This window comes from Plectropomus leopardus, chromosome 19, assembly GCF_008729295.1.
Source record: "Plectropomus leopardus isolate mb chromosome 19, YSFRI_Pleo_2.0, whole genome shotgun sequence".
NCBI classification, from domain to species: Eukaryota; Metazoa; Chordata; class Actinopteri; order Perciformes; family Serranidae; genus Plectropomus; species Plectropomus leopardus.
In genome coordinates this window covers 16,670,345-16,692,910 of record NC_056481.1, presented here as the reverse complement: position 1 = coordinate 16,692,910, position 22,566 = coordinate 16,670,345, and the positions used below count along the sequence as shown (strand labels likewise).

The following is a 22,566-nucleotide window of genomic DNA, read 5'->3' as shown; positions in this document are numbered from 1 at the left end:
ATTGTAGGACCATGATTGCCTTCCAGAGCGACTCAGGGTAAAATGTTGTTCGGCCTTGTCTTGTTCCTCTTAAACATGGCTGATGTTTTTTGTTTTTTTTAATGTCCTCATTTACTTTGACCTTCTTAGTACTGCAGTAATGAAGAAGATTGTGCCTGATACAGGTCATCTTTTAGCTTTAGCCAAAGATTTTGCAGAAATCCATCCACTTCACAGCATCCATGACACTTTTAAACTTCCTCATGATTTTGTTCTGCTCTCCTGAAGATGTCTAAAGTGGTGTCCACAACGTGACGGCTTAAAACAGTATGTGTTGATCTATTTGGAACTAAAGTGTGTTGGAAAGAAGAGAGCAACACATCACATGATCATGATGATCTGCAAGAACTCCATATCATTTTGATTTTTTTTCATGTTTCATTAACATACAAATCTGCAACATTTAGATCAAACTGAGACATGAAAGTGTGTGTATGTATATGTATGTGTTAGTCATGTGAAATGGGTGTGTGCATGCATGCACTGTATTTGTGAGTAGGGAATTATTATAAAGGAAATGGAGGGGAAAAAAACTGTCAGCAAGTATGTGTGTGTGTGTGTGTGTGAGAGAGAGAGAGAGAGAGAGAGACAGACAGACAGACAGACAGAGTCAGACAGATGGGTGTAAAGCCAGTAAGCCTTTAGGTTCTAGCTTATGGAGGTTTATGTTCATCAAATCCTCCCGCTCTCACACTGCTTGACATCACTCCAGTAACCCCGCCTCATTCTCTTATCACACATGCACACACACATGCATGCGCTAGTGCACAAATGCACACACACATGCATGCACTAGTGCACACATGCACAGAGGAATTCACTCTACATACTTACAAATAACACACAACACAACACAAAACCAGGACTTAAAACACATATTTCATTTCAGATCTAGCCTGCAAGATTTGTTCAGTCCTGCAAGGTCACAATTAAAATGTACATGGGTTAGACCAGTTAGTCCAGTGTTCTCTTGTAAATATGCACTAATAAGCTCAGTATATGCTGTAGACATACAATGATGTTTGAACAATTTAATAGACATCTATAGCCTGAAGAGATTAACATGTGCAGGAAAATGTGCATTTATATTGTCTCTTAACAACTGTCCACGAACATGACACTAAATCTGCTCCAGTTGCACTGTGCAGCTGCCCGTTGGCTAAAAAAAAGCTTCAAAAAAGGTTTATCCACAAAAATTGAATGGGTGCTTGTTCTGAGTGTACGGATACATTTTCTGTTTCACAACTGAAAACACTACAATAAAAGCTCATTTGGGTATCAGTGGATACACAAAATCAGGTTCTCATTCATGGTCTATGGAGCAGCTCTAGACTTGACATCACAAGTTTGAGACTTACTTCTCTGGTTTCTGGCTTTGAATGAGAGTAGCTTATGTTCATGAATACTGATTAAACTTTCCTAGGCCGTGTATTTTTCTGTAAGCTCATAAAAAGGAAATCATTTGCCAGCAACAGCTTTTATAATGTGATGACATGTTTCTTTGCTCTTATTATTGTGAATAGATAATTTTGTTTTTTAACCCACTGTTGGTTGGCTAAAAAAGCAAAAAATGATTTAAATAAAAATATTGATCCCATTTATGCAAAAATAAGCATGAATGGAATCGTAGTGGCATATGTTAGAGTAACTGATCAATTTATTCATAGAGCACAATCAGGAGATAATCAATGATTGAAACAACATTTAGTTGGAGCACAGCCTTTAACTCATTGTCCTTTCCTTTTTAAAACAGTATGAGCTGTAGAGTCTAATTGCAGCTAGAGGACTTCCTAGAAAGGTTCACCTCAGCTGACACGGTGCTGTCAGCCAATCAGGGTTCAATGTTATGTCTGCTTACTTGTTTATCCGCAGCATCTGGGCCTTTAAGTTCACTGCTAATGTTGTCCTGGCCCATTGGTGCACTCCCTGTTTTTAGCATCACTGTTTGTCAGCTAATTCAGCAACATATGTGTCCTATCTGTCTCTGTCTAAATGATTAGTTGGGTGGTGTGGAAACTTTTGGCCTGCTGTATGGCACTGTGATCTGTAGTCCTCCCTGTTTACTGTTGCATATTTATTCTCATGATCATCCTCTCAGATACAAACTCTTAAAGTGGTTTGAAAAAACATTATAGTTAAGCTGTATTTACTTTTATTTACTTTCCAGTTCAGGTTCTGGTCTGCAAGAGCACCTTGGCACTATGGTGCCCTCCTCTGGTACCTGTGAGAGTCTGATCTAATCTGTGGTCAACCTGTGTGGCTTTTCCACTTACTCCCCATTATAGTGCCTTTCAAAAAAGTGCAAGTTTTATGATTGTGCGTGATTTTGTAAACCAATATTGTGACTATATTAAAAACAGTTGAGGCTCAGTGAAACATTGTCTGTCAAAAGTGTTAGACCCTCTGATAACTATGGTATGGTTTCTCTTTCACACATCCACTCTAGCACTTAAAAACTGGAACATCCAAAGAAATAAATTGCTGTCTGATTGAATTATTTGACAACTGTGTTACAACGCAGTAAGTCACAATAACAATTTAACTTTGATTGTTATTTATAAAGTTTCCACTGGGCATTTTCCTGGTTCTATTATTGTGTTTACTATTGTTACTGTCATTTAATTTGTACTGTCTTTTGTCTGTATTGTGCCATTCAGTGCCAAAGGTTTGCACCATTTGAGCTATTTAAATGAGCTCCCCGCTTAAGTATCAATTCACAACCGAGGCTTAAGTCTAGCCAGCTGGACTGAAAGAAACTGTGTCACCCAATAGCGTGGGCTCCATTGTATCTGTGAAAGGCCTAAGCAGCACTCTGGGTATTGTTTTCTTTAAAGGGGAGTCAGGTTACCTTGACAACCGCAGGATGCCTACCCACAGGCCCTAAGACAGAGAAAGGACACGGCCAGAGAAGGAGGGAAAGAAAGCGAATGAGACAAAAAAGGAGGCACGATACTTCCCAGCCCCAACTTTATTTCTTTTTTTTTTAGTTTGTGTGTTTTGAAAATAGGCCTGATGGCTGCCAGTGGGTTGGGACGGAGACCCAAGGAGGTGAGGAAGTGTGTGTGGTTGTCCGTGTGCTGGTTTGTCTTGTATGCTGAGCTACTGACATCTCTGTATCTGTCTCACATTGACTCACAAAGGCAGTGCTTGCTTTGGTTTCAGTATTTTTGTCAGTTTAATGAACATGTTTAACACACTTGCAGAAAGATCACAGGCTGAAAAGGCTTTTATGGCCAGTCATGCTGACAGTAGCATTACTTTGATATCTATTTTTGCCTACAGACTTTATTGATGTAATTCATGTGGAAAGTGTGACCATTCATTTGCAATATAAAGAAAGTTCAGTGGATCTTTAAAGCTTTAACCTAAATATGAGTGAAAATTCTTTAACCATGTTTTTCTCTGCCCAAGACGTAACTATACATTCATTTCTTACTGGGATTTGAAATGTCCTTGTTTTGACAGTAAGATCCAGCATCCTGTAAACGGTGGGCCATGCATGTTGCACTGCGACCACGCAGGTAAGGCTCAGCTTCATTAAATCAGTGGCCAGTAAGTAGTAAAAATGCACAGTAGTAGCAGTGAGTAACCTGTTGAGATTTTGCTTTACTTTAGCACATTCATTTTCATTTTGACAGCTGATATGTCTGGGCTGCATCCAGATACATAGCACCAAATTCTGGGGCCTATGCATGAGAGTTCTCTGTGGCCCCCCACTCTTCCTCTCTTGAATTTTTTTCTTCTTTTTTTCAAAAACCAATTTCCCTTTCATGGGAAGAGACATGACAGTATATGTTGGAGCTCCTGCAGCATATGCCGTCACTTATTCAGCTCTGTTTAGAAACTGATCTATAGTGTAGGGCCAGACTAAACTATTTTGCACTTTTAAAGGGTGAGAAGGGCCCCAGAAAGCCTCCACATTTTTTAAGTACAAAATTCAGTCTTTCAACCTATTTATTCAGCCATTTTTATTGCAATAATAGGTAAAACATTGCAACAAAACTAAACTTTTCATTCTAGGGTTTTCTGGTTTCCCCCTCCCATTTAGGCCCGGGTAATCAGTCCAACTTCTCCGACTACAGTGTTTGAGGTGTCACCTCACACTGTTATGCTTATTGTCAAAGCACAGCATAATGTGCAATTGACATTATTATAATTACAGCTTCCTCTGGAGCTGGATCTCCACAGCATGTAGTGTCACCTTGCCTACAGTTTATATCTGGCAAACAACATTTGAGCATGTTAAAACAGATTTGAGTATGTTAAAACAGATTACAAAGTAATTTCTCCTGGGCAGCTTTACGGCTCTGCTTCTTTTCCATTATGTACAAGCCGTCAACCAAAGACGTGTGATGTCGCGATGAGTGCTCTGACAGCTTTGATGAAATGCAGATTGATAGAATGCAACGGAAATGATTTGTTTGAATCTGAATCCAAAGCTTTATAGGCACTAGGAGAGCCTTGATACTGTTTGCTTGGCTACGCCATGTTTCTTTGGGTAAGGATTGGCGGGTTTACTGGCCTGATGAAAGTGAGAGCAAAGTCTCCCTGCCCCAGTTAAACCAAAGCTGGGAGCCCATGTGAGCGGTGTGCAGACACATGTTATAACGGCACATCATGCTTCAGATATTTGTTTTGACACACCAGGGTCCTCACGTGAAGTCATGGAACAGTTTAGTTTCTCCACATTCTCAGTGTATTTAGCGGAAGGTGAAGTCAGGCTGTAAGATTTTATTGCATCAAATCCACTCTTAAAATCTAAAATATGAAGTAAAAGGGGGATTTAGCTGGCTGGTTATGACACATTATTTAAGGTTGCCTTTTATATCATGTCCATTGTGTGACCATTAAACACAGAAAATATAATAATCTGGAGCTGTTCACTCCAACCAACCTCAACCATCTGCTGAATCTATGCTTATTAAAAATGTGATTCACAAGACTGAGCTTGAACAAAGATTTTAGCTCAACTTATTCAAGCAAACAGACATTTTATTTTTTATTTTAAAAAGTACCCATATAACGTGAGTCAGCTGTTACACCAAAAATTGAGAATGTGCTAAAATCTAGCAGAAGTCTAAAGATATCTCAAATTAGCTGAACATAATGGATAATGACTGAATTAGTTCTTGAAACTGTGAGCTAAAAGTAGGCTAATCAATAAATCCTTGAAAAAAAAAGCAAAATGCTGACTTAAAATTATTTGAATTGTTAGCTTAAAGTAATAGATAAATGCTAGAAATGAATGTTTAAATGCGTGAAATTGTTTACTAAAAGCAGGCCTTATGGATAAGTTCTTGAAACTTTGCGTTGGGAAGGTTACTTTTAAAATGTAATAACTCAGGTTACAGATTACTGGTTAGGCTACCCTGTTCAAAATAATATAATAATATATTTTTATCAAAGTAGCACAATGTAACTTTGATTGCCTTTTTGATAAATGTTTTAAACTGGAGAAATAAAGCTCAAAATATCCAGAAATAGGGCAGACCAAAAGACAGCATTCCTGCATGGTGAAAAAAAAAGAAAAGCAACAGAAAGCATGTTATTTTCTACATGTAAAGTTTTTACAAAAAAGAATATTTGGATGTAACCCCTTTGTAATCACTAACATTTTAAGTGGTAACTCTTATTTAATTACCTATGTTTTCCGTGATACTGTAACTAATCACAATCACAATTTTGTAAATTAATTACATGTAACAAGTTACTCCCTCCCCAACACTCGTAGGCTATGAATGCAAACTTGACCACGCCGACATCAACTTTGACAAGTTAGTTACATATCAAAATTAGTTTATAGTGTTAATTGACATCCAGTTTGAAATAATCACAGGTGGTGTCATGGGGCCCTTGAGTTCAGAAAAGGTTAAAAACCACTTATGCAATGTTTGCTGTTTGTTGAGGCATTTCAAGAGATTTCTCTGTGTATTGTGCCCTCTAGTGGTTGCCTGGTGCTTTGTCTGTGCTTGTCTGCGTTCACCCTGCTGCTACAGAGCCTCTGGGTGCCGCTTGAGATGACCAGGGACGAACCTGCTGGGAGGTCACCTGAAGAACAAGGTCTCTCTCACACACAGACACACACAGTTGAGTTTAGAAGTGTACAACTGCTTGAAAAAAATTAGGCCTGACCTTTATTTAATAGTAAAAAAAAATAATAATAAAAATAAATAAATCCATGCACTCTTGGACAAACTTGGTGTTTAAGCAACACTGATTATGAGTGATGTAAATAAGCACATCATAAACACATCAGCCAGTACTGTATGTTTTGCAGGAATGTACTGTATCTCCAGGGGATAAGACCTGATGTGACTGTCATCTCAGTGTTAGATGCAGTTTTGTACACAGTGCGCGGTGGGTCCTTCCAATGGTCCGACAGTTGTGGGTTTGTGGCCCCTGTTCAACTCAGTTGTCTGGCTAAACTGTTTCCCTTAAGGAGGGTATTTAAGGGGGCAGGAGACAAGGTTGTTTGGGCAAAAGCTTTCTTCCTGGTTTACAAGGAAGAGACAAATGTTGTCAACACTCTCCTCCAGAGTATGTTTTTCTGTGAAATCAGCATTGTTTCTTTTGCACCCGAGGAATACATTTGCATCTTCTGGCACTGTGCTTTCCCCTGGCTTTTTGATCTACAAAACGTCATCAGGAGCATTTTGGAAATTGACTCAGCAAGCTTCATTCTGTTTTAAGTTGTTCACAACTTCTATTATTAATATTCACTTGTCAGGAATGTCGATGTAATAATAGTTTTGTTTAGTCATTCTAATTATTTATCATAATTTTTTCTTCATTTTGATAATGATTTCTGTTTCAAAGGGGGAAAAAAATCTGATACATATTCATGTTGCATTTGTTGTCTGTAAGTTTCTTTATTAAAAAGAACTTGATTCTTATTTATATGGAACTGGCTGAACCCATAGCCCATTTATACATGTCAATTCAACAATCAGTAAAAGTTACCTTCTTAATGAGGATTAATAATCAGAGACACAGGCTTAATTTAAGTCAAAAGAAGCATGTTTTTTGTAGAAGCCTTAGATAAGATCAACCAGTTTCAAAATGTCATCACATACGAGGTCTTTTTATCTAAACATCCTGATCATTTTCTTCTCAAATTCTAGAAAATCTGTTTTTAGCAGAATATAAAACCCAATGATGCATCTCAGACAGCCACAGACCCACAACTGCTCTGTGCTTTGAGAGACCCACCACGAGTTGTATACAAAGAACCACCCAGCACTGGTCAATGGTTGTGTTGGAAAATATGTCACATGGAGGAAGCTGTTGGTCAGCATGTACAATTAGTCTGGCTCAAATTTAGCAAATGCTCAGTTTTGGTCAGTCTCCTTGAAAAGTCATCCATCTGACCAAGTTATTTGATTTTGTAAATTAACATTCGCTCTGACACTGAGGAAGTTTATATGAGTTGATTGCTATTGCATCAAAAAATGATATTGTGTTTGGAAAACACATAAGCTTTGTACTTCATATCTTCTGTCTCTATGTAAGCTGACAATGTGCAAAAACGGCCAATTTGACAATGGTTACAAGTTTCTAGTTTTTAAGCTAATATGGTCATATGGTTATCTACACAACTGGCATTCAGTTGTTACAGGATCCCACGTCTTTCCTCCCATTCATATTTCATTGTGTCAGTGCCCAAAAGGCCACTTGTAGTTTAGAGAACAACTACAAGTGTTGTTGGAGCTCTTTGACCTCTTCAAGACTCTTAGTTTCCATGCACCTTGGAAGTTGGCGAAGTTGTGCCAGAAACCTCCACTCTGCTTTTACAGTGCCCAAAGGGCCAGTAGGCATGTAAATTCTGATATTCTGACAGTCAGCTGAGCAAACAGACATAAACTGACATCACCAGTCTAGTGGATTTGACATTTAATCAAAGGTCAAAGCTCTATTCCCAAAGAGATCCTCACTCTGACCTCAAAATCAACCTTAACCCCACTGGCAACCCCCCATGAAAAATACACCACACAGTGGGTTAGTGTGGCTCAGCATTATTCATGCATTTTTCTGCAGCCTGGAGGTGTGTAATGTGTGTTTTAGATGGGAAGAAATCAACATGTCACCTGAGTCACAGGACTGTTTTCTGATTGGCTATGGGTATTCTCTGGTTGCTCTTTGCCGCTAAAAGTTAAGCTATCCCCAATTTGAGCCGCCATTGCAGATTAACATATACATGTAGCTCACCACAGGCTGCACTTCCTACCTTGTACTTTACATTTCGTCACTTCTTGGTGTGTTTTTTTGGCATTTTCACAAAATTTATGTTTTTGACAAAGGGTCTTGTAAATGTTGTAAGTCTTTCTTTGAATACACTAGTGAGTGATTTCCAACATGTGGGTTAGGACTCACTCAAGATCAATTATAGCAAAGGTGAGTATAATCAGGTTGCAGGCAAGTAGGGACAGGTGTCAGTTCTGAGGTAGAGCAGAATTCGTAGAGAGAGACTGGGGTGAGCTCATGTTCAGTACAGTATGTCCTTTCTCTATATAAATAATATATATATATATATATATATATATATATATATATATATATTATATGCAAATGAAGCAGCATATATATATATATATATATATATATATATATATATATTGCTGCTTCATTTGCAGCAGGTTAAAACATAATACACATGTTACTATTTCAACATGATAGGAGGTAGCATATGATACTGTACATACATGACTGACCCTATTGTATATACTCTTTGTCACAGGTCAACGTGGTCTTGGCTTTCGTAGGATGGCTCTTCGCTTGGAGGCTTTGAGTACTCAGGTGCAGAGGCTGAGCAGAGAGAGAGATGTCAGCCAGCTGACCAGAGATGATCTCAGTCTGTTATTACAGAGGTATTCAACAGCATCTGAGCCTTAACATATTACCAAAATATAGCTTACTGTGTTTGTTCATGCAGCGTGGTTACATGTGTTTTCCAGCTTTAGACAAGACCAACAGGGTTTAGCACGCTTAGTGGAGAGGGAGCTGAAGAAAGTGTCCCAGAGACTTGATCAGCTCAGCCATCATCAACGACATCACTATCAGTCTAACACACTGTCTCCACATGATGACCTCAGACTACACACAGGTACTACACAGTCCAGAACTTTATCACATGGAGTATGTCTTGAGTAATTGGAGTTGTTTAATTAGTCTTTATTTGTGTTGTTTGTTTTTTGGGGGGGTTGGGTGGTGGACACAAAAAAAAAAAATTAAGTTATGACATAAAAGCATTAAACCTGCACAGGAACAACATGGTCATGATTATGATGCTCTATGATATAGTTGTAACTAGAGGGAAGGTAGGTGGGACTCAAGGTGTACCTGGGTAACAGGTTGAAAATACAGATTCATTTGTAAGACAGATAGAGAAGTGACTTCCAGTCCAAATATTTTAAAGTTTTATTTTGGTTGTAAACAACTGTTAAAAACAAGATTAAAGGTGATTAAAAACTTTATTAAAAAGGCCTTTAAAATACTTTGTAAAACAAAAAAACAAACAGTATTAAATAGTTAAGATTCAAACAATGAATTAAAAGGTTAAAAAGACTCCAGAATGGCAGATACATTTTTTTATAAAAATATTTTTTGCCAAGACTTAAAACTATGCTGGCTCTGGGTATTAATATAAAACTATGAAATGAAAAATAGGAGCGTGCATACAGGCAGACTGTGGGGACCTAGATCCCTAAAAAAAACACAAAACAAAAAAGACACCAAAAACTCAATTTAATATCACCACACGTGCTACCCATAAAGGTGACAAAACACAACACCATGGGCCAGCTAAGCCCAGAGTCAGCACAGGGGGAAACAAAAAAATTTCAACCAGGTGGTATAATGCAGTGGCTCTACCTTACAAGCACTAAAAATACAGAGAAACAATTATACCATGTAACAGACAAACTGACTCGGCAGGTGAAAGTAAGAAGGTAAATATAAAAAATTAAAATAACACTGCCTGCCACGACATAAACAAAGCTAAACAGATAGGCCTTGCAGAATATCTGCTATCTGTGCACTTTTTTTCTGGATGGAGACTTTAGGAGACATTTTCTTGTTTTGATTTGGTGGACAAGCAGATACCCCAAAAACAGAATTGGATTACAGCACATAGGGAGGATCTATGATAGTCATAGGGCCTGGGAAATCATCTGAAATCATCACCAAGCAGTGATGTTGCTCCAGGTTTCAAAAAGGTTAAATGGCCCCTGGCCTCCTGTAATTTTGCAAAAGTGGCCCCTGGGCAAAGCAAGTTGAGTATCACTGATCTATGGGGTTTGAATAAGCCTGCCTGGGCCCCTGCAGTGAGATTTGGACTGAAAAAAATAGGTTATTAGGCTATTACATACAACTCTTGCCTAGTTAAGCATTAATTTTATGATGCACTTTGCTAAAAGCAGCTCATTGTCCAAGCTAAGACAGAGATTTTAGAGTTTGTTCCAGTTATAACATGCTTTAACATTCTGGCTACACCAAATAAATACACTCTCCCCTCCCTGCATGTTGCCAGCTACAATAATTGCAGGCTTCTCTGTGGTTTACTGCAGTGGTAGCGTGATACTTGGAGCCAAATGCACGGTTCATAGCCTCAATAGAGGTTAACCACACAGTGAAATTAACAAGCTGTGATAATGGAGGGTGTGAATGGTGGGGTTAAAGGGCAGTGGGTGCAGGTGGTTATGGGGGATGGAGTCCTTGAATAGAAGTTTAACAAGTCCCACAGAGCCAGTGTTGATCAACTGGCCGTGGGGAGGGAAAAAAAAAGTTTACATCTATGCTACGACCCTCCTGAGAGGTGTCAGGTGAGAGTCGGGTTACGCACCCTGGTTGGCACGCGAACGTGTGTGTGGGCAGTGGGAATCAGAGCTGACCTCCATTCCTGAAAAAGGGAATTCATAAAGCTTTGGCCACCATACTGTGCATGTGTCGACATGCACACACATGCAGAATGTATGCACATGCCACCCGCATACATACAAACACACACTTCCCCATCACCAGCCTGATCGCCCCTTGCCCTCCTCCTTTCACATTACCTCACACCCATAAAATACGACTGAATTACCAGGAGTCCTTTCACCGGCTCGTCTACTCATACTCTTGTTTTTGCAGAGGGAGCACTTTTTTTTGCTGTGGTCCTATAGCATATCACTGTTTTTGGGCTTTCACACCTCGGGTTTTCTTATCTTTTTTTCCCTCTTTTTACTACGTTGTTTTACACAGTTAAGAGCTGTGTATCTTGGCCACGGCTAGCATTGTAAAAGGGTTTGTTTGGTAGGAGGCAGGTGGGTCAGGTGTGTGTGAGCGTGTGTGTTCATTTCAGATGATTGACATTGGCTACAGATGGTGGGGGGGCTTACGGGAAAGGGCCTCTGAGAACACACTGCTTCTACTCTAATGCCTCTTACACGCATGGCAGCACTATACATCGTGCTGATGGCTGCTATTCATAGTGAACATTTCAGTCCAGAGGCTGTATATCAAAGTTAATATCCACTGTTCTTCATTACCACTGTTGAGTCGACTCCACAATGTGCTTTTTGTTACTAAAGCCAGGATTTAGGAATAATGATGCATTCAAAATGGCCACATAAAGAAAAACTGTGTGACAGCTAATATCTTACCCACAGGGCCCAATGAGAGGTGTGAGGTGCCAATGGACTCAGCATATCCGTTGTGTGCAGAGAAAGTGGAGGTGAGAAAGTGGAAATACATGTGCATAAAATTAATGGCTCTGTTTGCACTTTCATAGTTGTATTAAAGTACTTACCTCGACTTAAAGGGGCAGCTCACCCCACAAAATCAAACATTCATATTTTTCGTCTTACCTGTACTGCTATTTATCAATCTAAATTTTTTTGGTGAGTGTTGCTGATTGTTGGAAATATCAGCTGTAGAGATGTCTGCCTTTCCTGAATATAATGAAACTAGATTGCACTTGGCTAACGGTGGTCGAAGTGCAAAAAACAAAAGCATGAAAAACTCAACAACAATGTTTCTTTGCAGAAATCATGACCTGGTTACTCAAGAGTATCCACAGACCTTGTTGGAAGCAGTTTCATGTAGAAACTATTTTCTCTCTACTGAAATATACCCACCAACCGTATCACCACGGTGGTCCTTCACAGTCCAACCCAGTGAAGGAATGAAGGTTTCACTGAGCGATAGGTCAGCCAAGGAGGATGCCATTAATGTTTACATCTCTTGCTGTGCTCCCCAGCAGGCATTGAATGTCAATGGCATCAAAAAGAGGTGGGACTCTTTCTTCAAACTGATGTTAAATTTTGGTTGGAATGAAAATACTTAACAACTTAAAACCAACAAAATTAAATATCATTTATCGTCGGAATTCTACATCAAATTGACGTCGGATTTAGATATCCTGACATTAAATTTTGGTCACCCAGTTTCACAGCCTAAATTCAGTATCAGTGATTAGCATATTGATGGCCAACTGAGTCTCATCCATAAGTGGATGGATACTTCCCTCTGCACACTGATACAGCCGGTGGATGTAATTTGGTAGAAAGAAAACAGTTCCTACATGAAACTGCTCACAGCAAGGTCTCAAGGTCAAGGATTTTCTTGAGTAACCTTTCTTGAGTTTTTCATATGTATTTTTTTTTTTTAGCTCTTGAAGCACCACAAGCCCATTTTAGAGACGGGAGACATCTCTAGAGATGATATCTCCAACACAATCAACTCACACCAAAACAATCTAGACTAATAAATTGCAATTTAGGTAGGCCTTTGACAAAAAACATGAACTTCTGATTTTTGGTGAACTGTCCCTTTAATACTTTAAGTTTATATTTAATTCCTAGTGTATAAGCTGGATATGGAAATACCATTTAAAATGATGGGTGTTATGATACAGCATGTATATATTAAATGTTATTTATGATTTACTTTACCAAAAATGTGCCTCGTTATTTGTGGTGATTTAAAATCCTTCTCTCTGGCAGTTCCTGCGGGCCCGTTGGCAGTCAGACACTTGTTATGCCTTTTATGGGGTGGATGGTACCACATGCTCCATTTTGACATACCTTAGCCAAATAGAGGACTTTTGTCCCCCTCGACTTGGAAGAAACCACTCTGCGCTGCCATGGCACCAGAAAGCTCACTCACAAACACAGCAGGTATATGACGTTGAGTGATTAAGCTCATGATAAAACATTTCTCCATCATTTCTATTAGATGCACAAACTTTTAGCTACATCACTGTTTCATGCTATGATTTTACACAGGCAGAGATTCGTACCACTCTGAGCCCGCTGTATGAGGTCATCAGCCGCAGCGGTCCTGCCTTGAACTTCATCCAGTCCAGAATAGAGAGGATGTCTGAACGGTGGATCCATGCTGCTGTGAGGATGAGGCAAAGCAGCAACAAGACACTCTCAACCCAGATGAGGGTATAACCAGCAAAACTACCCCAACATATGTTAAGATGAATGAAAAACACACCTGTGTGATCATAATGTTTATGTAAAGGGTTGTTAGCATCCATAAAAGCTGGATTTTGGATTTTCCCATCTCCTATCCTTCAGGTGCTGCTTTATCCCGGTGCTCTGGCTGGGAGTGTTGGCAAGCGTTTTGAAGCCCTAGTGGAGAGAGGAGGTCCGCTGGGAGAACTCGTCCAGTGGGCCGACCTCAGTGCCTGTCTGACAATCCTGGGCCACAACTTAACCTTCAGCATCTCACAGCAACAACTCCACAGGTTGGCACCACTGTCCTATACTTGGAAAGTACTGGTTATTTATATGAACAAAGAGTATTTTAGTAGTTGATTGCATTAAGTATTTCTGGTCTGTGATTACAATGAAGTCACGATTAGTGCTGAAAGATGCTGAGCATTTAATGGTGTACTGTGTGTTTTATTGTGATTGGTTTAGCCTGGTAGGTGCTGCGCCAGGCAGAGGCAGTTGTCCAATTCAGAAGCCACTGACCTTTGACCTCATCTACACTGACTACCACGGCCTTGCTCACCTTAAAGGTGCCATGGGACTGGCTTTTCTGCATTATCGGTATGACCGCAATTTTCTAAATTATGTTTAGAAAAAGTTATCCCTTCTCCATTTTCTTAATAAAATTATATAATAATAATATCTTTATTTTTAATTTACACAGTTAATACTCTTTGTAAACAGATATCTGCTTATGAATGCAGAATCTGAAGGCAACGGTGCAAAATTTTGGCAACAGATGGGTTGCTGTTTTTAGCTTGACTAGTATTGGCCAGTCATGTTTGAGCGAGCTTTTGCTGCCTGCAGGTCAAGCGTCTGTGTGGAAAGCAAAAGAGGCAGAATGCTTTGGCCCAGATATCTGCTGGCTACACTGCATTTCCTAAATAAATTATTGGCCATCAAGCACTCCAGGAATGAGTCCTCAAACGCAGAAATGATTTTTTTTCACTCCAGGGTCCTTCTTCTTAAAGTAAATGAAATTTTTGAATGGGTTTTTTGACGGATGCCTGGAATAAGGTTTGTATGTAACACACACTCAAGAGACTTTCAAGTTTTCTTCTAAAACATGAAATACACCACTCATGAATTTTGAAGCTTTTGTGTCTTCAAAATAGAAGGTTGCATCACAAGTGGCTAAATGAGACAATAGAACGTCATTGCGCCGAACACGGCTTTACAGTCTTGTTGTGGTGACTTTCAGTCATATGACTGGTGTAGTTTGTTTGTAGCCTAACGATGCTTTTTTTTTGTCTGGTGTTTGCATTTAGGCTTTAAAAATCATAAAAGTGATGTTAATTTTTGAAGATGATCTTGTTGAGCAAAATAATGTAAGTTAAAAAAATTATTCTAGGTGTCGCTTCAGAATCCTGGACTCTTTTGGCACTGAACCAGCCTTTAACCTGGGGACTTATGCTCGGAGTCATGGATATAAAACACTATGGGGCAGCTGGGGTCTGCAGCCTATGCAGTACATGACCATGTTCCGTAAGTCTGTGTATATGTACTTGTATTTGTATGTGTGTGTTGTCATGTATTACTGATGTTGTGGGGACATGAGTCTAGCAACATAGTCACATTGTGGGGACTCACGTTCTTTTGAAGGACAAAGTGCAAATCCCAGATGACTGCAAATCATTCAATTTTTGGGTGAAGACTTGGGTTTAAGGTCAGGTTTAGGGTTAGGCAAGCAGTGTTCAGGGTTAGGGTTAGGGGGTTACGGTTAAGGTGAGTCTCCAGGTAATGTCCCCTGAAGTTAATGGAAATATGACTGTGTATGTGAGTGTGTTCCTATCTGTGACACTGTGACACTGTATGATACCAACGCCTACAGTACATTGATTAAATGCACTACATCCTACTCACACACACACACACGCACACACATAGAGACACACACATTTACAGAAATATTTATATCTTGAAGCTACGGCACTGATCATTCACATACACCCCCTAAGCGTCCTCACAGTGAGAGGATTAATCGCTGAGGTTAAATGAACTCGGTGCCCAAACTGAGTTTTCATTCCAACACCTCTTCCTGTCATCTTTCCCACCCTGCCGGGAGATGGAGACAAGCTGGACGCCCTGGGCTGAGCGCCACCTCAGCTTGGAACACTGTTTATTTGTCCTGCTGAGGGGGAGACAGGGATGGATGTTAGGTGATGGTAGGGAAGGCGCAGAGAGGGAGAAACAGAGACACAGGAGGTAGAAAGAAGCTTGAGAAAAGAGCAGGCGGGTGTTTATGCTTCTGTTTTGACATGGAGAAAAGGGGAAGATAGTCGATTAAAGGACAAACGGACGAGCAGACAAAGCAGAACTGAAAACCACTAAAACCAAGAAACCAAAGAAACTTAATTCCTTTACTGCCTCCCATTACACCCTCACATGCTGCATGATCTTAATCTTATCAGTGGCCAGTTGCATATCTCTGTTTATCTGATAGGTGAGTCTATACAGGTGTTGGAGACAAGTGGGAACAAATGGAGCTGAAATGAGCCAGGAGGAAATTATGTGCTGATGTACGGGTGAATGAGAGGAGATTTGGCAAAAATCTTTTAAACATGTACCTTGAATGCAAGAATGACACACACACACACACTAGCAAATGCTGTAGAACTCAAAGGGATGCTTGAACACGAGTTCACACACATACCTTTGACGGTACATTCCTATTAAAGTAAATACTCATCTTTCACCCCTTCTTTAGTCTGTCAGAGGGCAGCAGGGTGGCAGCTGCCTATCCAAACAACTAGAGCTTTTCATTTCCTTTAACAGCTGATGTATTCTGCACAGACCATTTTTCTTTACTTTTTTGTGCTGATTTTCAGGTAATTCTCTTGTAACTTTTTACGAAATCCTTTTTGATTCTGGGTAATTTGGTCAACGCCTTCCTCCCATGTTTTTGAAGGAGCTTAAACAAATTTGATCAGGTTTTAAGGGGAGATTTTAAGAGAGAGTTAGGGACATCTGTTGGCAGACATAACCTGAAAATCAAAGCACTGTGTTTTTGTAGAATGAGATGTTTATATCTACATATGAAGCGAGTCCTCTTCCATGGAGTTCTCCATGTTATTTCTACAGTAGCCCAGAACGGACAAACCAAATACTGGCTTTAGACAGGCCCATTTGCATTTTTGCCTTTTTGCTTTGGCCACTGTAGTTCTCCAACACACTGAGAGAAGTTTCCATTCTGCAACCTGTATTTAGTGGCATCTAGTAAAGATGCCACTAAATTCTTCACTCTGTGATCTGCCATCTCTAGCTCATACTCCTGATAACTCCTTCCTGGGCTTTGTGAGTGAGGAGGCAGCGAGCGAGGAGGTGAGGGAGGATGAGCCACACGCTTTCAGGAAAGAAAGGATAGCAGTTGTCTACGGCAAGCAGGACTACATGTGGCAGGTATAATGATCAAAAGAGTGAAGCATATGTGTGTAGAAAAGTTTTGAGTTAGCAAGAAACATGTCAAGAAGCAAGTAATAGCACCATTTTACATTATAAGATTTCACAAAGCCAGCATGGGTTTTTAATAAATGCTGGTCCAAAAAAAAAAAAAAAAAAAAAAAACAATATCTGTCCTGTATGTTTTTGTATGTTTGTGTATATATCAGGGTAAATCTGAGTATGTGAAGGTGATCAGTAAAGAACTGGAGACCCACGCTACAGTCTACCAGCCGCCAGCACTCACCTCTAATCTGCCCAGCTTCATCACAAACCACGGCCTGCTGACTCAGGAACACTTCCTACAACTTCTCCGTAGAGCCAAGGTCAGATAACAGTCAGTAAATCAGTATCTTTTTTGAGTGCATCTATTGTTTCTTAAGAAGACCATCACTGAGAATTTGTGACATGATGATGTTGGAGTAAATAGTGGCCCCATATGGATGGATCGCTTAAATGCTTATCCTACCTGTTGTGCCTTGCAGATCTTCATTAAGATGCAAAATAACATGTCTTCTCTTTGGTGCTCCCCTCTCAGGTGTTTGTAGGTCTTGGGTTCCCCTATGAGGGTCCAGCTCCCATTGAGGCAATAGCTCTGGGCTGTGTCTTTCTTCAGCCACAATTTGACCCTCCACACTCTTCAGACAACAATAACTTCTACAAAGGCAAGCCCACCACAAGACGGGTCAGTCAAACTGAAAAAAAAAACAAACAAACAGTTTAAATAGGACATAATTACTGTACCTCAATTTTAAGGGGCACTGCCCATTGTTCCAATGGACCAAAATTCTGAGGCCATGTTAGTTCGTAAAGCCATCCCTTCGACAGCCCATTATCCTCAAACAATGCACCTTGCTCAGAGGTCGTGTTCCTCCAACAAAACACACTCTGCTTTTAGACAACCAAATGACCAGAAAAAAAATGTTTGCATTGTACATTTCTGCAAACCACGGATACGTTACATTTATCATCAACCCTGTAGTAAATCTGTGGTTAGATTTAGGCACAAAAAACACCACTTTTTGTAGCTCATAAGCTGCTGAAAAAGCAGAGACAAGTGGAATATACAGTATATATTTTTTTTTTGAGAAACGGGACTTCTGAGCGATGGATGATGGTTTTTGGGATAACAGGCTTTTGGAGAAATGGGCTATTTGACCAATGGGACATTTTCGGACTATCAGGGCTTCAGAATTTTCCATCAGGACAGTGGCATGGCACCTATTTTAAGACCCAAAGACAATTAATAACTTTGGATGACAGATCTCCTCCCAGCACCCTTATGCTGAAAAATTCATCGGCAAACCGCACGTGTGGACTGTAGATGTGACCAACAAGACTGAAGTACGGGAGGCCATCAGAGCCATTCTACGCACAGAGGTGGTGACAGGAGAACAAGCAGTTATGTTGTTTATACATGTACATAGACACAGTTCATAATCTTTTAAATTTCAATCACAATAGAAAAAGTTTCTGTGTGTGTGTGTGTGTGTGTGTGTATTTGCAGGTGAAGCCTTTCACTCCCAGAGAGTTCACTTGTGAAGGGATGTTGGAGAGGGTTCAAAGTTATATCACTCACCAGGTAAAGAGACATAACCCCACATAAAAGACCCCTTGCAGCAATTTTAGTGCCCCTTCTACTTAATAGTGTCCTGACATGGCCTGATCTTTAGCAAGAAGCCGTTCAGTTGTTGTTTGATTCAAACTCTTTGCATTGTCAACTTTCTTTCTTTTAAACCCCTATAGAATTTTTGCAGTAAATCTGTTCCTACTTGGCCACCAGAAAGTGCTCTAAGGGTGCACCTAGGTCCTCTGGGTCAGTCATGCGTGAGTGTGTGTCAGCGGTCCTCCCTTGTGTGTGAGCCTGCTCTGTTTCACCACCTGAACAGTCCTGCTACGTTCACCAGGTGAGATATCAGCATATGGCATGTTTTAGAATTCGGGCTACATTTTGCATCTCCCAGATATTTCCATTGTTAGGATTTAATAATTGTCTTTACATTTATAAATAGATTTATACATTTCAAAGTCAGGCAGAAAATGTTTTTTTTTTGTTTTTTTTTAAATAAAGGACAAGTGTTATTCATGTCAGCTCTGTTACCATCAATGTCAACTCTGTTGTTTTCAGATTTTGCTTTAAAAAAAGATCATTACATGTGTTTTATCATTTACAAATTGATACATTCTTACAACATGAAATTTCAAAGCTTTTTTTCATTTATAAAGCTACATTTAGAGAAAATGCACACCATCAATAGTTCAGTTTAGTGTGTTGATAGTTTTATTCAGAAACAAAAACTCTGTATTTTATCAGAGTTAAAGTAGAATTTATGGATGCATGGAGACAAAGGTTAGGGAAGACAAGATTTTTAATTGTAGGACATTTGCTAGGTATATATACATATATATATTTATTTACTGTTAGTACCATGATTTTCAGAATAAGTATTTTAAATCATACAAGTGTAAGATCAGCAAATACTGAAAATGTTAAATTTAAAGAGTGATCTATAATTTAAAAAGTTTCATGGAAAAACAGTCATGACTATTTTTTTTCATTTTCATATGTACTTGTAATGTACCCGCAATCCTATATGTACATGCTCAGAGCTGCAAAATTACCTGTGAAAGGATCCCAATATTGTCTGTGAGCTTACTGCAACTTTGTACATGCCATTTGTGCTGTATGCAGCTGAAAATGTACTTTCATTTCCCATTTTGTAGACTCAAGATAGGCTGCTCGAGCATGGCGAAGGAAGTCAACCACATGTTTCCTTCCTACAGCCCTTGGGGCCGACAGTGTGGCCTTCAGCAGGAACCTCTGCTGTTTAGTTGTGCTGGTTCTGACCCGTCACATCGCAGACTATGTCCCTGCAGAGATCACCTTCCTGGACAGGTGGCACTGTGCCCTGACTGCTTCTGAATGACACTGAAAGAACTCAGGAGGTAGAGTGAAGAGAAGAGGAAAAGGGTAATGCGTATTTCGACCAAAGAAAGCCAGCGGCCCTGCCAATACTATTGAACGCTTTGTGGTTTTGCGTTAATCTAATGCCAAAGTTGACAAAGTATCTGCACTCTATTTTTATAGTTTTGTGCACATTTAAATGAGTTGAAAAGCAACCATTTCAGTACCCCGTTAACTGACTGAAGGAGTCATCTCAGTCAGCATCACTGGCATTTAATATTTCACAACAATCTCAGTTAAATTATCACAAACACATCAAATGATAGGTGTTCATCCCTATGGAAGTGGACCTTTGCGGTTGATATTAATAAATAAATATGAAAGAAGATGGGCCAAATGGGTAAAGTTTGCTTAGATGAAAAGTCAGATATGACAGGGTGTATACACTTTCTTGGCTTTTTTTCCCCTGTGACAGTCATACAGTCACACAATAATAATGGTCATTTGGGCAGTGAAGTATTCCTTTAAAGTACTGACGGATGATGAATTCAAGGCCTGGTCATGCTGCAGAAATAAATCCCTCTTGTTTTTGTAGCTTTTCCTTGATCCCTTAAGCAAACAGTCTAGATGAAGGCAAGATGCACTTTAAGGAAAAGGTGTTACAGTGTTTTTAAATGAATATAAGTGAGAAGTGGCACTTATGACTCTAATTCCCTTCTCTTGTTAAAAATCATATTCTGCATTGCACTTCAATATTATGTTAAATAAGTATCTAATCATTCATTTGCTTACAGTAATATATCACACTGGTCAGTGTTGCATGGGATTACCACTCATGTAACCCCTCAATGCATTGCTGGCTGCAAATATTAGCCCGGTTCTCAGAGGAGAGTGGGTGACAGCCTAAGTGATGAGGCTCATTATCTGAGTGAATCATGGGTAACCTCTGGATGCCTTTGGGAGGTCATAGCCATATGACCATGATTATACTGTCATATAAACCATTGGTTCCCAACCGTCTTTGACTTAGGAAACCCCCTCAGCTCTGTTTAATTCTGTGCCCCCCGTCAGTATAGGGAGAACCTCATTGTTTGTCTTTCAAACTCATATTTTGCGTCATTTAGAGCGGGAAAAGAAGTCACTGAAGGAAGGATTAATTATGTTTTCTTGAGTTATTTTACTAGAAATTATGATTTTGATCATAACAGATGACTCATTTTGCCCTGAGAACTTGCATTTGCTCGAATATTATTCCTTGACTGCCTCATGACCTACAGATGCTTAAAGCCCCCCAAGGGTATCTTGCACCCCAGGTTGATATGAGCAAACATGGAAACTTTGCATTCAGCGATTTGGATACATGACACATACAAAGAGAAGTTTTAAGCCTGAACGTCTCCAGTTTTAAAGCCTCAAATGGTCACACAGACTTATCCCATCATCCCTGCATGCTTGTGAAAGAAACAAATGATAGCAACCAAAGGCCAAACTACAGTGTTGTAAGTGATGGGGTGCTGGATTAACATGGCGCAGCTGTTACCAAAGATGGCTCCAACAATGGCAACAAGCTGCTATTTTGAACAGGGTCAATGGGAGGTTTTTCTTGGAAAGGACGCACTCATGAATGTTAATTGGCAGAGCAAGAGACCTTTTCTGCCTCGATACACTTCATGTGACCAGAACATATTGTCACTCAGGGATCAGACCACTCAGGACTGCGACGACAGGACCGGTCGACAATGTGATTGACCAGTAAAAGCCTGTGAAACGGTCCATGAAAACAACATTCGTGATGACTTTGGTGGACTCTGGTGAATTCATTTGGACCTGTCAAATATGACTTTTGCTTAATTAGCTGAACGGTCCAAAGATGATGGAAATGAACTTGTATTCACGTCAAAGAGCTGTTTGGATTAAAGGAAAATAAAATTTGCTTTTGACTCATAGGGACGTCTTTGAAACTAATTTTTGGAAAGTGATGTGTCATTTCTGGATGAGTCATGTTAATTCATATCAGTTACATGTGTTATGGCATATAAAAGCTGTCACTCACCTCCCAGGGGGCTGATAGTAGAGGGTTCAAACTGAGGGTTGAAAAACAGTGCAGTGCAGATATGGAGCAAATGTGTAAATGTGGACAGACAAAGATTTTTGTGTTCAACGTGCCTACTACGTTCATAATGAACAGGACTTTATGGGAGTACAAAATTGGCAAAAGTCCATGTATGTTAAAAACCCATTTGATGTTGAAATGTAGTATGATATGCTTTGACAAGACAGTGATATGGATCATCTAGCTAATCGTAGTCATCTGGGTTCTATGATTACTGCTACAAATTGGTTTTATGCCTAAATAATCTAATTACAGTGAGGGTTTCTAAGCAGATCAGAATCCGTGTGATTGGAAATAGACAGACAGACTGATTGACAGATAGATAGATGAAATATATTAATATATTTTATATATATTAATATATTTCGTAATGTCAGTTAGCAGCTCTGTGAAGATGTGATATTTTAGCACAGCAAAGCTTTGATGTAAACACTAATGCTAGCACGGCAACATACTCACAACAATGCCATTCCATTGTTCAAATGGCCCAAAGCTCAAAGTCCAAAGCCCCAATACCCAAAAAAATGTCCAATTACAACAAGTGCCCATCTATCTAACCTGCTACTCCAAAAACAAATGCCCATAGAGTGCCC

At 39.6% G+C, this 22,566-nt stretch overlaps 1 protein-coding gene across 1 annotated transcript; it reads left to right on the top strand.

Annotated features, from left to right (window-relative positions):
- The first annotated feature begins 3,534 nt into the window (after positions 1-3,534).
- Positions 3,535-19,878, top strand: LOC121959076 (alpha-1,6-mannosylglycoprotein 6-beta-N-acetylglucosaminyltransferase B-like). Its single transcript, XM_042508254.1, has 17 exons — positions 3,535-3,560; positions 5,984-6,099; positions 8,774-8,903; positions 8,991-9,139; positions 11,685-11,749; positions 13,020-13,193; positions 13,302-13,466; positions 13,602-13,771; positions 13,947-14,078; positions 14,869-15,002; positions 16,780-16,916; positions 17,126-17,281; positions 17,494-17,640; positions 18,219-18,335; positions 18,463-18,537; positions 18,702-18,862; positions 19,680-19,878. The coding sequence occupies exons 1-17, from the start codon at positions 3,535-3,537 to the stop codon at positions 19,876-19,878; spliced, it is 2,253 nt and encodes a 750-aa protein (XP_042364188.1).
- Positions 19,879-22,566: the final 2,688 nt, after the last annotated feature.

What these genes read in the sequence shown, in the direction of transcription:
- LOC121959076 (XM_042508254.1), top strand. Translation starts at nt 3,535, where the DNA reads ATGCATGTTGCACTGCGACCACGCAG. An exon ending in CTCACTCACAAACACAGCAG is followed by an intron (nt 13,194 to 13,301) that starts GTATATGACGTT and finishes GATTTTACACAG; the next exon opens with GCAGAGATTCGTACCACTCT. An exon ending in AAAGTTATATCACTCACCAG is followed by an intron (nt 18,538 to 18,701) that starts GTAAAGAGACAT and finishes AAACCCCTATAG; the next exon opens with AATTTTTGCAGTAAATCTGT.